The sequence below is a fragment of the Trichoplusia ni genome, chromosome 14 (genome assembly GCF_003590095.1).
Source record: "Trichoplusia ni isolate ovarian cell line Hi5 chromosome 14, tn1, whole genome shotgun sequence".
Taxonomy (NCBI): Eukaryota; Metazoa; Arthropoda; class Insecta; order Lepidoptera; family Noctuidae; genus Trichoplusia; species Trichoplusia ni.
The window spans coordinates 115,046-132,353 of NC_039491.1; the positions used below are offsets into that span (position 1 = coordinate 115,046).

Genomic DNA, 17,308 nt, shown 5'->3' on the forward strand with positions numbered 1-17,308 from the left:
TAAAACAGTTTTTTAAACAATAGTGACTAAACAAAACAACCTAAAGAATTTTCTACAAAGATTTACAATGATTCACACATCTTCAAATACGTTTGGCGAGTGTCACACAACCCTTACGCACACACATGTAGCTGTATGATGCAGTACGTTAGCATTCAATTGTTTCCTCCAACAACACAGCCAGACAATCTCTCGTTCTTCGTCATTTATTTTCACGATATAAAGCTCATTTTAAAGCATGTATTGGGATCGCTTCCAACATTCTTTGTTTAATCTGTCATCTCAAAGAATTGCATCTGAATTAAAAAGTTTCAATATCTAGCAGGTGGATATTGAAATACATAATTTAAATGACATTTCGAGACAGTTGTATAAGAAATTCGTTCTTATTATTTCCTAAACATTCGTTGACATTAGTTAGCTCCACAAGATAGTTTTAGATACGTAGACAAACTTTTACTTTCGGCTCATTAAGTCAAAAGGTATCTAAGAATGTTGGTGCCGCACAAAAATGTCAATGAAAGTGTTTCAGTGAGGGTACTTAATGTTCGTCGCAGAACACAAATTTATTACAGATAAACCATTAAGATAAGATGACATTACAAAAGTATCTAACAACAGGTTCTATCAACCAAAAAAACCTAGAAAGCTTCTCGATTCCGGTCAAAAAACATTTGCCTGATCATCTTATAATTTGATAGAGAATTTTTCCATCAAAGGGCGCAAACACAATTTATTTTAGGTATAATAGATTCCGATATAATATCGTTAATCTGTTAGGGCGCTTTGTGATCAGCCATTTTGAATGTCAACAAATACACCCTGTACCAATATAAACATACGTGAATATAATTATATTTATATTGTTCAAGATTTTTAGGTACACGGATTTCGCGTGTTTCAAGTTCTTTCCTTAAACAAAATATCCCATAGGTACATTTCAGTTATTATTAGCTAGGTTAGTCATTTTGTTGGGTAACTTATTCAATCAAAATCTTGGTAGAAAATTAGCAAGTTATTTAAAGGTAAAACCTTTTATCCCTATGGGTTCATCTATACCCTTCTACCATTGATACCCTACAAAAAGTACCTAGCTTTCTAAATACAAAAGATGAGTTACAAGTTACATTAATTCATCTCCAAATAAAGAATACCCAACAAAAACTTTGATAGGGCCGCAAAGAGCACGATTTGTTCAGAAAAAAAAATCGATTTAAACAATGTAGAGTTCACAAATCGCTACATCACTTCGTCTATTCCCACGCAGTTCCCTATGTTTGTACAAGTTTTTACATGGCTCTCGGAATGATCATTATAATCGATTTTGTTCGAAAGCGAGTGAAAGTTGTCACGTGAACCGATTTCAAAGGAAATTAACGCCATTTTCGTCAATGATAAATAGAGTTTTTGAATGATGTGTCGGCCATTTATTCTGAATTGCTAAATCGTTAATTTTAATTGAACTATTACGTTTCCTTAATAAGTCCATAGCGTTTAATTATTCTATTGAAAAGATATATTGACTTTGCATTCATCAAAGACAGCATTTTTTAAATTCTTGGATAAAAGATACTTCAAACGCAAGAAATCCGCTTGAGTCTTATTATTTCATACTAGCTGGTGTCCGCGACTTCGTCCCCGTGGGTAGAAGATATAAGTTATGATTTATACCCGCCCTGTTTTTTTCACATTTTCCATTGTATCTTCGCTCCTATTAGTCGCAGCTTGATGGTTTATAGCCTAAAGCCTTCCTCGATGAATAGTCTATTCAAAACGAAAATAATTTTTCAATTTGGACCAGTAGTTCCTGAGATTAGCGCGTTCAAACAATCAAACAAACTCTTCAGCTTTATATATTAGTATAGATTATTACTTATACTTATATATAAAAATGAGTAACAAGGCCAACATTTCCGTCAACAATACAAATAAAAAATAAGTCCTCTAAAATATGAATTACGATGTCATAATATTATTTTAGTACCAAAAAAACATAACATAATATGTATATTATTAAATTCATTACCTAGATAATAAAATACTTGCGTAAAAAAACTATTTCTTTTTTGTCACAAAATACCTACGTCCGTGATTACAAAGAATTTATACGCGATGCGTAACAAAATAAAAGTGTTTTAAATTGGTATTTAATTTATTTAACAACTTGCTATTAACTCATAATCGTTCGTAATCACAGAGAGAGGTACCGATTACCGACGCATTACTGAAAGTGCGACAATCTCGGCTGGCACAAGACAACAATTAATATGAAGACTCACTATGTAGTTACACATAATTAGATTTCTCATAATGACATGATATTATATGGTCAGATGGTGACAAATATACGGCTTTGGAAAACATTATAAGACTGCGCAGCTGATTGGCGAAATGCCGGCATTTGATTGGTGGAAAATTAAACATAACACTTATTTATGATCATTGTAACGCGTAGATCTAGTTGAGCATATTTACAACCCGTTTAATGTTGGAGACGTGCGTTTGCTACTGTTTGCAATGAAAAAATTCTTAAGAGTTTTTTAGGAGATGTGTCGGAATGAAATGAACGAATATCGCAAGGGTCAGTTCGAGATACCGTAGAAAAGATTAGTAAGAGGGCTTTAACCAATTCATGGGTTACCATAACTAGAATTAATTTTTTTTTTTTAGCTAGCAATGAGTTGAACAGTGTCCCTGTTCTTTCTTAGTTTCTCAGTTTTTATTGAAACACGATAAAGACTAAAAATGTATCAGTTCAAATGTCTGCTACAAACTTCCTTGGCAGATTTAATAGAATCTTCTCAATGGCCCTCTGCTTCTTTTTTTCAATGAGAGTTATTTATTGAGTTTATCCCTTGTTACAGAATTGACTTCAACAACCCCGGCACAGACAAGCCCGCCAACCTGGCCAACTCCGCCGTCCTGCGCATGCTCGAGGAGGAAGAGCGCAACCGAAGAGGCTTACCCAGTAAGTACTCAAATAAGTTTTAACTACTTTTAGACTAATATAGAAAAACTTTAATATTCTGGAAAACCCTGATTTTGGGCTAACAGAGTAAGTTTAAAGAAACTTAGCCTTATCATGAGATGGAAATCTTTACGGACTAAGTACGGTCGTTATACTAAAAATCAGACGCAAGGGAAGATACCAGACCCGCAACGTATCTGGAAAAAAAATGTTCACAGTTTGCTATCAAATTTCTATATTCTTGATACCGTAGGATACGTCATACGAATTATCATTTCTTTCAATAATTTTACACATTTGCTTCGCAAGCTTTTGCGAAATACAAAATATCCCTGGCGAGCGTGATTGAAGTTGGAAGACACTTGAATATTAGTGTTTGAAGTGTTAAAAGCCACTAATGATTAACTCAATGTTAAAACTGTATAATTTATGAACAAGAAACAGTTTTCATATAACTATTATTTTCTTCACTCTGCACATGAAGATGAGATACTTCCTCGCTTGCTTAAGTACGATTTATTAAGTTTTCTAAAGCGCACCTGATACACTCCACGAGAAATAATTTAAGTATACGCGAGGTAATTGCAGCACTATATTCATAAATTATACGTAAGACCGTTTAAAAAATTGAAATCTTTTAACACAATTTTCTTCCTCTGTACTTCTTATATATATCAAAGCCCTGCTTTGCTTATTAACTATACTAATCCTTTGGCCCTGCTTTATCAGAGCTAGACGAAACCCAAGTGCAAGCGATATTGGAGAACATGGTGTACATGCGCCATCCTTTTGACAACATCTGGCCTCCGGAAGGTTCCACAAAATCAAGGCACAAATGGCAGCTGACGTCTGGACATACTCACTCGGAATTCGTAAAGGCTACCAAAGGTACCGGCGAAGTTCGGTAGAATAGACGCTTTGTCTGTCAAACTTGTATATCTACCATTGTAACAATGTTCATTAGATCGTGGTCATCATTCGGAGATCCATGGCGGTGTTGACTGTGATAATTATGTCGTCGACTGTCATAACCTTTTAATCCTATAGTCTTTATAGCTCATAACATCAGTGAAGATTAACATTTATTTGTTGGCATTCATATAATTTCGTGTCTTACATTGTTTACATAAGCTAAAATTAATTTTAGTAACTACTTATTACTGAAACGATGTTACTACAAAATTAAACGCATAAAATACTTAACGTAGAAAAAGTCACCCACTTTGGACCTAAATTACCAGTAATTATCTAGGTTCAAATACGCAGTCAGGTCATGCCAAAACACTAAAAAGCGATCAAGCTTTTCTTAGCGTTGGCTTCGAGAAAAAAACCGTCATTCGTAGCATTCACCTGGCGTTGTTCCAGTCTGTCTGGAATGCACGTTGCAACCGCATTACTGTTTCAAATCAGACTGAACGCTGAACTTTGTAAATTGTGACATATTCACAGATCCTTTCTGGGTACTCAGAATTATCTGAATGATGACAATGCAAACTATAATATTTTATAAACAACTAGCGGCATCGACAGTCGTTGTTCTAGTTGTTGTAGTTGACTAGGATATTTTTTTTGTCCATTACTTCATGTTATGTGTAAACATATGGACAAAAAATGTAATATTTAATTATGCTTTATCAAAAAAACTACGAACTCATTAAAACAAACATTCAAATCGGTCCAGTCGTTGAAGAGGACTTCAGTGACAGAAATGCATAGAGTGATAATATGTTCGGTCTAGTCGTTTAAGTTTAGTACAATGATAGGATTACATAGAGACAGATTTAAAGTATTTTGATTAAAATAAACAGGAGCTTGCCCAACATTCATTGACAATCGCGAGCTGACTGAACAAGCAAGTTTTTAGTAACTGAATGATTCAATACAGGAACTTCTGCTGTTTCAGTGACTGTTAAAAAACTAGTTCACCGGGATTTTTCACTCTGATATACGAAACGACACTTGGATGATTCATTAACCCGATGAATGAATGAGATATTTCTGGGCTGGGTGTAACGGCCTATCATTCGATTCTATAGCTGTCGTTTTGCTTGTCATTGTATTGACAAAAAAGCGGGCGGTAATGACGAAAAACATTCATTAGTGGAAGTTATTTGGCAAAGCTGGGAGCCTTGTGTTTGATATGTGTTTTTACCTGCTGTTTCTGATGGTAGTGCATAGTCGACAACGGAGGAATACCAATCGCTAAGATGTCTCAAACTGTGTTTTTCGGTACTGTGGAATTTTTCTGTTTAAATTTTTGTGTTGTGCTTCACGAAACAATAATGTGTCTCTCCATACGTGGTATTTTGAAAGTTATACTGCAGACGTAAATAATATACCCTCAATTATCTGCAGTGTGTAAAATTTTGAAAAGCTTCTAATATCTGTTTTGCGATTTTGATTTTATTGGTTCCTGTTTTTTCGTATGAAAGTGCCTGTTTGTGAAACAATAAAATAAATCATATCATAAAAGCTATTTATGTGAGTCTGGTTCATGTTTATTGGCATAAAATCTGTGTTTCTAACGCTGTTTAACAAACTAGTTCTTTAGAGTGTCACAATAGTGCTACGGACGAAGATGAATTCATTCAATATCGTTATTTTTGTTTATAAGAAACCTATTATTTGTTGTATGTCTGCTTTCTAAGTTTTACTATTTTTTTTCTCATAATGCTTGTGTTATCAGGAGGGTTACCCTGAGTATAAAATTAGTTCTAAAAGATACGACATTATAAAGATATATAAGGCAGTCGCATGAGGCATAAGAATATTCCAATTAATTAAAAACTTTTCCTGCGACTTAGACAGTTGCAATTTTAAAAGTCACATCAAAACACGTCACGTAAATTTATAACAAGAAATTCAATTGAAACTCGTAAAAACAAAAACATATTTATATCACTTGAATTCATTACCAACATAATACTCTTGACAAACGGAAACGCGTTTTAAAAACAACTCATAAATACTTTTATTCTAAGAATTAATTCTTTGAACATCAGACTGCGGGTTTAAGAACTGACACCAGAACAACACATATCGTCTGTGATCTCCTTGTATTTATTTAGAGATTGACCTTGATTCCAGGATTACACTGTATATATATGTAGAAAATTGGAGTGTCTATTTGTAACATTGAAATAACCGTTTTTAACTACTTGTATATGAATGTAATATATAATGAGACACATACATATATACCCAAAATTGACATTTATTTGTCCTTTTTGTCTGTCTGTTTGTTCCGGCAAATTTTTGAAATGGATGGACCGAGGATTTTCAATGGCAAGTAGCAGATGTAATAAAGAGTAACTAAAGACACTTAAATTTTTGAAAAATAAAGGAATTTTTGTCAAATTCCGAGCGGACGAAGTCGCGGACACAGCTAGTACACTATAAAAGTTTCGTTTGACGTCACGATATATATCAAAGAGTTTCCGTGTAGGCTCACTGATTCAGAGTGTATTATTACAACAGGCAACGACACCTATGTTCTGTTCAGTCGCTACGCATTCTCCAGGTGCAAACTATTCTGGGAGCTTTTTATTCAGACGTCATTACTCATGTACGCCGTCGCGTTCGACATCGAAATCATGATACACAAGTTTAAAGATTGTTTATTTATAGGTAACACTGTATACTCACACATGCACTTCGTTGTTTGTCATTATTTATTTGTGTAATTATGTCATAATTATTTTGTGTTTTAAAACTATCGGTTCGGTTCTTTATAATAATGCTAATACAGCATGTCTCGATCTAAATCAACGCGTAATATGTCTATGTTAACATGTGTACATTAACTATCAATGGCTTTAAGTTTCGAAAAGATTGCATTGGTTGCAAGCACATCTAATATGCTTGCTACGTGTTAATTTTCCATTTTTTGTAACATTACTAAAATTATCGTGATACCTACTTATCGTGGTACAGAGTACATTTTTAAGTGATCCAGTGACATATTTACGTATTGCGTTGTTATCATAACACTTGCTATTACCATGTTACCATTGACTGGTGAGCGTAAGACATTACCGTACAACTAATTGCCCTCACTAGTTATCTACGCATCGGTACCCAACAGCAATTGGTTATGCGTTTAATATTCATGTAAGTCACATGGCTGAATGAGTAAGGTAATTGCTCAGTCCCATAATCCCGGGCGGATCAGGTCTGCACTGAATCCTCAAGCTAGTTCCACAGCTCCGAGACTATTCGTTTCGTTAAAATATGAAACAGCTACATCATTCCGGCGCATACAAGTTTTGCAACAGGTAAAATAAATCCCTCCGTCCCGGTATTTCGTTAGAATTTACGATCGCATTGTAGTGGATACGTAGTGTGTAGCTAATGGAAAAGGTCTTGTGCTTCTATTTCAACGGCCGTAAATTATTATTAGGTGCAAGACTGTGGCTGGTGTCAAGTCTAGGCTTTTTGTTTGTGATTTTCGGGTGTTTCGTGATCGAAAGAGTCGGTAATGACGAGGTGTGCTGGCGAATGGGTGTCCTAAAAATGTGCGTGCTCGAAATATAATATGCGGTAGATATTCGCGCACCTGCTGGTCAGCCAGTGAGTCTAGCGCAGTGCACAGCCGCCGCTCGCAGCGCACGTTCTTGCCAAATTGATCAATTTAATTGTGAGTTCCTGTATAGCTCTACTTCTTAGGACGGTGTGTTGCTTTTTTATCACAACTTTTTTTTACTAATTATATTTATTGTTGTTTATTATTAGGATTAATTACTGCTGACGACTCTTTGTCCAGGACCGTGATCTAGACGTTGTAATTGTGTTCTCTTATATTCTGAATAATGTTATTGTGTTTAATACAAAAACAAACTTTAAAATACCTGTAACATTTTACCTGTGCGGCAAGGAATCTTGAACGTATTCTAGCAGAGGTAAAAGGATTCCCATTACAGTGTGTTTAATGGAGTACCTAACCTATTAAATAAGTGAAACACAACTAACACCAACCTGAAACTGTTCCACTGACGGACAAATAAGGCAGCTTTAGTTCTGTTCCAATATAATGTTATTTCCAATCAAATCATTTTAATTCCCTAAAACTTTTGTTTTAAATCATACACTCACTATATGAATGGATGAATAATAAATATATCTCTGTGATTTTATGGTACACAATTTTAAAACGTAATTAATAAACGCTTTACTTCTCGACAATATTTTTTTTACCACACTCTTACAAAATTCTCAATTTACGAGGAGCATTTTCTATTCGAGCCAGAATCGAACCTGCGATACTAACTGGAGAACTAAAGTAATTCTACTTTTAATATTAATATAAATATTCAATTTAATTTTTTATTTAATATTTTATCAACATTAGCTATTTTGATGTAGAGTCTTATTAAAAACCCTCAGGTTACAAACACAAAATAAAAATAAAACCTATTCCTACTCACCGCGATCGACTTACCTGAGAAATTCTATTATGATTCGCAGTTTTCTTAGAATTATTCAAAAGTGGCTCTATCGATAAAAATCCATAATCTTACTTACTTGTATCAAAGGACTTTATAACAATCCTAATCCACTTGTTAAATAAATACTAATTCATCTGTTCCATCATTACCAAAACGTGTGTCCTAAATAACTTACCTAATTATTTCCCCGAAATGCGTGTATCACATTAATTAAAACTACAGTGAAGTTAATGCGTTTGTTACACCAAATACTATTAATCAGCCCTTATTTTGGTAAACAAAGTGCGTCACATTCATTAAATAAATCATAGCGGAGGCAGCTACCATGACCTACATTACGGCTCCGACTGTATCACTTCTTCAATGTAAACTACGTGCATACGCGTGGCGATATCATTCGAACTATTAATGTACCTACTGCGATTTAAACCCCCAACACTATTTCCCACAAGGTCGGGAATCAGCGCGAAACAACAACTCTGCTTCCACTCAACTATAAAAGATAGTCCCAATATTTTAGCCCATTCAATCGATTTAGGTATATTTCTATAAACAAGCAGAATTAAAAATAATCTAATTTCTCAAAGTATCAATTACAAAAACAAGGAACCACATTCCTGCTATAAAAATCTTCAGGTAAAGCAAATACCAGAAACTAAGAATGTTCGAGTAAACTAATAAATCAGCGAGCTCTCCGCGATGTTGTAAAACGAAGTTATATCTTAGAAATCAGTTTTTTCGATGGTCTGGCGGCCGTCCAACTGCTTGGCCGGTCGCGCTTATTTCAAGAGAGATGTGTCATACTAAGTGTTGCATAGTGCTCATATTCAGCGACTCTGGATCGTATCATTCGGCGACGATTGAGATTTTACGCCCTCATTATACCGTCTCCACGAAAAACATTTATTTTTAAGCTTGTCACAAGATCTGACAAATTGCCACAAATTTTGTATTTATAAGTCAATACTGATGAAAATAAATGCATTGTTGCAGGCCAGAAGAAAGTAGTTTGGCCACCGGTGCCTGAAACGAACGGATACCATCAAACTCCACAGGTAGTGTATAACAATAATGATAGAACTCTATTTCACGGACCTTTCACAATGTTTTGTACATAGAGGTTGATTTAGATGCAAATGACATCACAGCTGCACATAGCAAATGCTTCACGGTGGAGGTGAACAATAATTGCATGCGAAACGAAGCTATACTTTATTCCGATGTATATTATAAGCCGCATTATCCCTACAGCAACAGAGTCCTGCGTTCTACAACAACGCGCAGCAATCCCCGGCGTCCCCTCAGCCCCAATACCAGGCCCAACCCCAGCCCCAATACCAGGCCCCACCCCAGCCCCAGCCCCAGTACCAGCAACAACCTGCTTACCAGCAACCCCAGTACCACCAGCAGCCCACCTCCCCCCAGCCCCAGTACCAAGCCCCCGAGTCTGAGCCCTCTTTCTGCGAGGGCAGACGTCAGGAGCCCACTGGGCTGAGCAAGCTGATCCCGGTCGGTCCCGGTGTTACCGCTCCCTACCGCCCAGGCCCGCCGTCACCCGGCATCGTGCCGCAGCCCTACCGCCAGCAGCAAAGCCGTTGGGCACCAGTACCAGCCCCTCTTTCCCCTCAGGTACCAGGATCATATGAAGTTGGAACGTCAACGACGCCGAATAGTATTTAGCGCTATAATTGACATTGCATGCTTTTCACATTACTAATATTTGAGGTAAGTCGAGGTGTTTACGCTGAAAATCGCTCTCATAATAAAACAAAAGCTACGCCACTATGTAACTTACACTATGTGTATACTCATTCCATCAGGGTTGTCCACTTCAAATATGTACATAAACATAAGTCAAAGTATAATCGAAAGAAGAATTGCAGACTAACTTCTAACAATATTGTTGTTTATACTCTTTGTGATAATCGACTCTGTTTCTTGACAATGCGAGTAAGGACCGCAATTTCCTCACGTGTGTGGTTGTGTGTAGATCCAAGGCTCGCAGCCAGGCTACCCGGGCGCGCAGTACTCGCCACAGCCGCAGTACTCGCCCTCGTACTCCGAGCCCTCGTACCAGGCCCCACAGAAGCCCTACGAGCCTCCCCCGGCGACCATCACTCTCCGCCAGCAGCAGCCTGTTCACCAGAAACCTCCCCCGGTGTTCGCTAGTCAACCCGCCACAGCTTCATTTCAAGGTTAGTTGGACAAATCTACTCATTTACAATACTACATAATATAAATGTATTGTTTATTTACTACATGTCAATAAATAAGTCACGAAATAAACTCTGTTTATTGTTTGCTTATTTCTCAATAAAATATGGATCGCAAGCGTTTGGAGATTTTCTATGATTAACTTAGTTAGCGGAACAGTTTCCTGCAACTTAGGTAGCTCGAAAATTCTTTACTAAAATTTTCGCTGGAAAAGCAACTAAAAAACAAACTTCAGTCTTTATAACATTAGGAGGATTTTCAACGTTCACATAATTCAAAATGAGTAGGAGTAAGTTTATTTTCTTGTTATTTTAGTAAAATTTATTGCAACGCGGATCGAGGATAGCATACACGTAGAGTAGACATTCGCGAAATAATATATGGTTGCGTAATTTTATTTGGCTTTTAGGTGCTACATGTTTTATTAGACACAGTGTATAGTGCTAGTTATTATGGCCATCTAACTAGATTTTTGTCTTTTAAGTTTCTTTTGCGAAGATTTTCACAAAAACTGTCAACAATAATTATATTATGAGAACTTTGTGAATCACGTGTTACAGGTATATATGAAAGCAGGAAGCTTTTTAATACGTTCAAATAAATTATGTTTTATAATAGAATGGTGAGAACAGAAACCATTTTGTTTCTCTCAATGGCAATATCGCTGCACATAAACTCCGTACATAGGTACTAAGAAGTCGTCTGCAAACAACACCGGGGCTCACGTGTATTGTTTTTAAAATAGCTTTTTATAGTCCGCTGTCGCCTTAGAAAAGTGACTTACGACACGTTTACACTTTTACACTATTCCAATGGTTCATATTCTTCTTTGTATGTGAAGGCATCGTCACACGTTCCGTTAATATTTGCAGCAACGTGACTGGAAACGTGGACATTTTCTGTATTTAAAATTGCATTTGGTGTCAATTGTTTTCTCTATATTATACCCATCTATATCTACGCCTGCCATTTATCTGTAGTTAATAGGCATTTGTTTCCCATTGGTCACGTCAAAAATATCTCTGATAAGAATATTTAATTAGAAGCCTATATGAAGCATAAGATTAGGACAATCAAAGCTGAAATTCATAGCATATCCCATCAAGGGATGGTATTAAACGGACAGCCTACAATACAATCATACCTATGGCACAAATTGGGTTAAATATGCATATGCAGGCTCTCATGCATTACTTGGATAATACCCATCTACATTTCATATATCTACATTACCCTTGTCAGAATATTACTTTACCGCAAGGATACTCCATTTTCCAAGCAAATTGGAAATGACGTGTAAAAAACAGATGATTAAGACGTAAAAGTCTGACCAAAACTAAAGTTTTCGGGTTCATTCAAAATGTTGGTTCCATTTGCTTGCTTATTTCCAAGTCCTTTTTATGGGTATGTCGCAGTAAAACTCGTGGAGTTTAAGTTTCGATTAATTAAATTAATGAACCCACGCGATCTAGTATTACGGCTCTTGGTGCACTCGAAATGGTAATGATGGATTTAGATAAAGTATCTAGGTATGCAGTGCCTATGTATTGTGATCAATTAGGGGATCTAAATAGTGATAAGAGGACTGTAAAGTCAAAAGACGCATGTCTTGAATTAATGTAAGGAGTAATCACAGGCTAAAAACAGTGAAGAGGAATTTCGTGATTAGACCGGCACATCTTAGAATTTTTCAAGGGTGTACCGTGTTTTAATGCACGACCGAGGCCCAGCTTGAAAACTCTGACATCAGCTTTTACATAGACATACGAAAACAAAAAATCCTCAAATATCGGGGAAATATTTCTCAAATCCAATTCTCTTACCTTACGTAGTGATTACTTACGTAAAGGGTGCGTGGGGTTTGATGGCAAATAGCTATCTGCTTGAAACTATTTATTATACTTGATAAATCATGTATGTAATAGGGGGTGAGAAAAAACTCAAGTAGAAAATTTGCGTGTTTAGAACTTGTTAGGCAATGGAAAAGAGGGATAAAGTTATGGAGAGTTATTAACAGAAATTATTGTAACTATAACAATAAATAAATATTATGCTGAGGTACGGTGCTATGTATTATGCTGTGAGAAGGAATATTTATTTTACCTCCTTTCTATAAATTCGTTTGTATCTTAACCCAAATACGTACCAGATAGCATAATTCAGATTTTGTAGGTCCGAATTAATACTAGAAACCCGAAAGGTAAATCAAAAGAACGTGGCTTTAGGTTATGTTTCATCAGTCAAGTCTTAGGTTGATTCGCAGGGCATATGTTATCATATTTTATGTACCATCTTCATACAGTGGGAAAAGCGCAAAAACTGTATATTCGGGAAATTTAATTTAATATTTAAGGAGTTCATTCGTTCAGGTATCATTAGTTGTTGCGTAACGTGTGTACTGTCTTTGCAATCTAGTACTTACACTTGGAGAAATAGGATTCGTCAAAAAGAGCTTAAATAAACATCTGTATTGGTACTATAAGTAATTTTATGTACATAGGGAAAGTGTGACATGGCCTAATTTAGTTGTGAAAATCAGACCTTCATGTTAGTATCCATTTCATTATATATTATTAAAGATGAGTAATTAAACAGGTAAATAGCCCATACAGATGAATATTATATCTCTGTGGCGCGGGGTATGTTAGGTTCCGGTTGTAGATTCCGAAAATAAATCGTGGCTCACACAAATGCTTGTCAAGCAAGAAGATCGATCTCGCAACACGACACGCACAGTGGGTTTGGCGTGCATACATTTTATTCTTGCCCATCTTAATCGGACATCCTTTTAAAAGGACTAGTGGCTATTTCATTAAGGTAGGTAAGCCTTAAGTTGTACTTCCTCATTAATTTATAGTTATCGAATCTAATTTAAGATCACAATTAGCTAAACTTAATGCTAAACAACTGTAGCTAACCATAGTTTGCGACAACTTTAATCGATCATAGCGCAATTAACTTTAGTTAAGCTGTAATTAATTAAATAGGGAAACTATAACTGTTGAGATGATTTAACACCTAATTGACAATTAACAACTTGCAGTTTGTGTAATTATAGATAATAATAAATTAAATTTAATAATAAACAGTTTGGAATTACCTCTAGTGGGAAAAAATGGCAAAAATAGTAGATTTAATGTGAAATTAAGAGATTATTCAAAGCTAAACACTAGGGAGGGGTTTCTCACATATTCGATTGGATTCTTTGTAGAGATATTTATACATAATATATATCTGATAAAGGCTAGAAACCGAAGCAATATAGCAATATGATAGGAACCACAGCAGATGTCATTTTAATGGTCCTCATTATTTTTTTCGCGCAGGAGGCATCAACATGCGTGGAGACCAGAAGTGGCCCCCGCAGTCGGTGAAGGAGGCCGTGGCCGCTGAGAACGAGGCCAGGAGACAGCTGGCCAGAGGTCCTGCCTGCAGACCGCGCAAGGTATAACTACTTATAACATTTTGAATAACATAACGTTTGAACATTTCTACATACTTTTACTTGAAGAAATGGAGCTGAATAAGAACATGATTTGAATAAAGCTTGGTACAGCTACTTCCAAATATATTACATTCCATAAATTAAGTTTAGCGTTCAATGTGAAATAAAGGAAAATGTGTTTGAAATTATTTTAACTGATTTCAAAAGAAGGCCGTCGAGAAAAAGTGGCTTCTCTACAAAAAATTGTAGTTGTTTGAAATGAAACCTATGAAATCCGTAAAAGTAGTTTCATTTCAATGTCTAACATTCGCGTAAACCTAAGAAACCACTATGTAGTTGTTTGATTGTAGAGCGGAGTGATCTGAAATCAATTGTGTGCTATTTTAAAATTTATCTAATGAACTCCTATTAGGTTGTAGGTTTTTTTTCTTATTCGACTTCATCGCCTCAATTTCTATACATAAGTATGCACTTCTGCAACAAGTTTCAGGATGAAGGTTCACGAAGTTAACCATGGTGTGAGCAGCCTAAAAAAATGCTAAAATTATAAAATTTAAATAGTAACAAAAGTGCATGCTGTATATATTTACTATATTATGCACCTTTTTGCTTTAAATGCACATTATATTACCGAATCGACAAATTGCTTTTTTTAATAGTCTACCATCAGACGTTGTCCCTTTTTTTCTCTTCTTATTAATTATATTAAGGTCTGTGAAATTTTGTTACTAAAATCTTGAATTTAAATAAAAAACGATGAAAGTAACAAGGCGCACATTATTCTTTGACTAATTAAAAAAATGATAATTTTCCGATCACGATACCACGATCCATTGTTAGGTTAATTGTATAATATTAAAAAAGTAGAATAATAAATTCAAAATTTTAATCCAGTGTTGCATTACTTGCAATTGTTTCTTACGGCACGACTTGAAGATTGATGGATTGAACGAAATGAAGTGTTGAACGAACCATTGTCTGTTTTAGCTGCGCCAATATACGCTTGCAGAATTAGTTGGGATCAACGACGCCTAGGCGTCGGTCCCTCAGTCCGTACGTAGTGTACGTAGGCGGACTTTAATGCGTCAGGTGTAAGTGTCGCCGTTTGGGTCATAGTGCTATTATATGTTTGGACAAACTTTCCATTAACAGATCTCGGCACTTGGTGAAGGGCAACCCTAGCACTGTTAGTCGCGAGCACTCACTCGCGTTAGTAGGCTTTGCTGTATTCTATTTTTGTATTCGTATACAATTCTAAACTTAACAGTTTTTATTTTTTTTATTATTGTAACACTTGACATGTGAAGTGTTGCCAGGCGTAAACTTTCTTGATTTTCACGAATATTCAATAAGACAATTGTAGTTTGTTGCTGAAATATTACTCGTATTGCATCAAGCGTTTAGCTATTTTACCGACAGAAGCTTATATTATTCTTTAATATTGGTTCAAGCAATTTATTCGCAAAGAGTTCTGTTTAGAATTGTATACCTTCATCACGAATTCATGTAATAGACTAAAATATCACATTTTACATTACGAAAATCACTTTTTATTTCTACAAGCTTTGCGAAGTAGAAGAGTCTAGTATTAAGTGCATGGAAAACTGTGGATTATACTATCCACGTGAATACACAGTAAACTGAAGATTAACTTTTTAAATGTTAAAATATTAATTCTATAATTTGTCTGTTATTTTAGAACCATTAAACAGACTCAGAGAAAAATCTATTTGATATAGACTACATTGAACATCTACAATAATACAATTGACTTGGATGTAGCACTTCAAGGCTCTAAAAACCTGGGTAAAAAAATCAGGTGGGAAAATACATTAAGAAACGGTACGCTTAATTTTGAGCTTTATTCGCAGGTAAACAAGGACTACTCTACCTTCTTCGCGCAGCACGCGCTGTCGCACAACTACCCCGGGTACCGCGCGCCGCCCGGCACGCAGCACTACGACGACAACTCGGGCCGATCTTCGTACTAAACTAGATCTTAGTAGTAACTAACATGCCTATCACAAGAATATACGTCAAGCAAGAAGTCACTTGTAACGCCAACGAATATTCTCAATCAAATTCAATTTACTTTGTTGACGACTCGAATGGATAAGTGTCTACAACAGAATGGGGGCAAAACATTTTGTAGCGTCAACAAAAACACCATCATCTCATCAAGTAGGTAAACATCAATCAATTTAATTGGTTAGCATAAAGCGCGGAGATTTGTAGTACTTGTATAGACTTTAAGTGTTAAAGTCTTGAGGCATGTACGGATCGGTACTTAATCGTAGGTTTAATATATTTATAACCATTAATTAGAATTTAAGTAAATATAACATAAAAAAAAACAAAAAAAAAATTACATTGTTCGTTCAATTCATGTCACTCTAAAACTTTATACCATTGTTATCGTAATTCTCATTGTTTTCTGTGTAAATGTGCGGCTTTATATATTGCGAACGCATCCGAAAGTTGCTTCTTGTAACTGTAAATAATGCTCAATTACCAATGTCATAAACAGACTTTTTTAATTGGAAAAACCTTGCAATGAAATGTATATAAACTACAAAATTAACCTACTCATAAGAAAGAAGTGTTTATGAAATTGGCTATAGTAAAATTCAATGCTTTTGCCAAACTATAGATATGTATAACATTAACAAAATTGGCTGAGCTTACGTACCTACTAGTCATGAATACGATTATTTTTGTATATAAAATGTTAAATGCCCTTATGATTTGGTATTTCACTATATAATTATATTTTAAATTAAATAAATTATGTAAAATGCCAGTTTTTGTTTTTATTTTAGACTACCCTGCAACTTAAACTCAACGGCTGAAAGAAATTGTAATCTCAATGCAATGTAGTTAACACTAGTAGTGAGATTTTTGATTTTAAGAAACGACCCACAGTAATGTATTTACAGTGTCGTGGGGTGTTTTACAAACATACAAATAACGTTCACAACAAACATTAGTGGATCACACAAAATGCTTTTCCTACGCGGGGATCGAACCCGCGACACGTCGCACTCGGTGGGTTTGGCGTGGTGACCTCAACCACTCGGCTAACCGTGCAGTCGTAATATCATACTTCACTTCAGAATTCGATCTACAGAAATTCGAAGCATTATTGTCGCACGTCTAGCGCTGTCACGGTGTAGCCTGTCCAACATACATCAAGGTAGGAAGTCGGTTCGTTTCTTCCAAATTGTATTAATTAAAATT

At 35.6% G+C, this 17,308-nt stretch overlaps 1 protein-coding gene across 4 annotated transcripts in view; it reads left to right on the forward strand.

Annotated features, from left to right (window-relative positions):
• The window catches only part of LOC113500449 (extensin), a 34,722-nt gene extending 17,851 nt beyond the window's left edge, over window positions 1–16,871 (forward strand). For 2 of the 4 annotated variants that reach the window (XM_026881253.1, XM_026881254.1), the window contains 7 exons: window positions 2,865–2,968; window positions 3,698–3,856; window positions 9,406–9,467; window positions 9,664–10,041; window positions 10,403–10,607; window positions 13,953–14,071; window positions 15,943–16,871. In XM_026881253.1, coding sequence (XP_026737054.1) covers window positions 2,865–2,968; window positions 3,698–3,856; window positions 9,406–9,467; window positions 9,664–10,041; window positions 10,403–10,607; window positions 13,953–14,071; window positions 15,943–16,062 — 1,147 coding nt within the window. In that variant the 3' untranslated portion in view covers window positions 16,063–16,871. Of the gene's footprint in view, window positions 1–2,864; window positions 2,969–3,697; window positions 3,857–9,405; window positions 9,468–9,663; window positions 10,042–10,402; window positions 10,608–13,952; window positions 14,072–15,058; window positions 15,163–15,942 lie in introns of all 4 variants that reach the window. The other 2 variants (XR_003401203.1, XM_026881255.1) reach the window with 2 other exon arrangements.
• The last annotated feature ends 437 nt before the right edge of the window (window positions 16,872–17,308 follow it).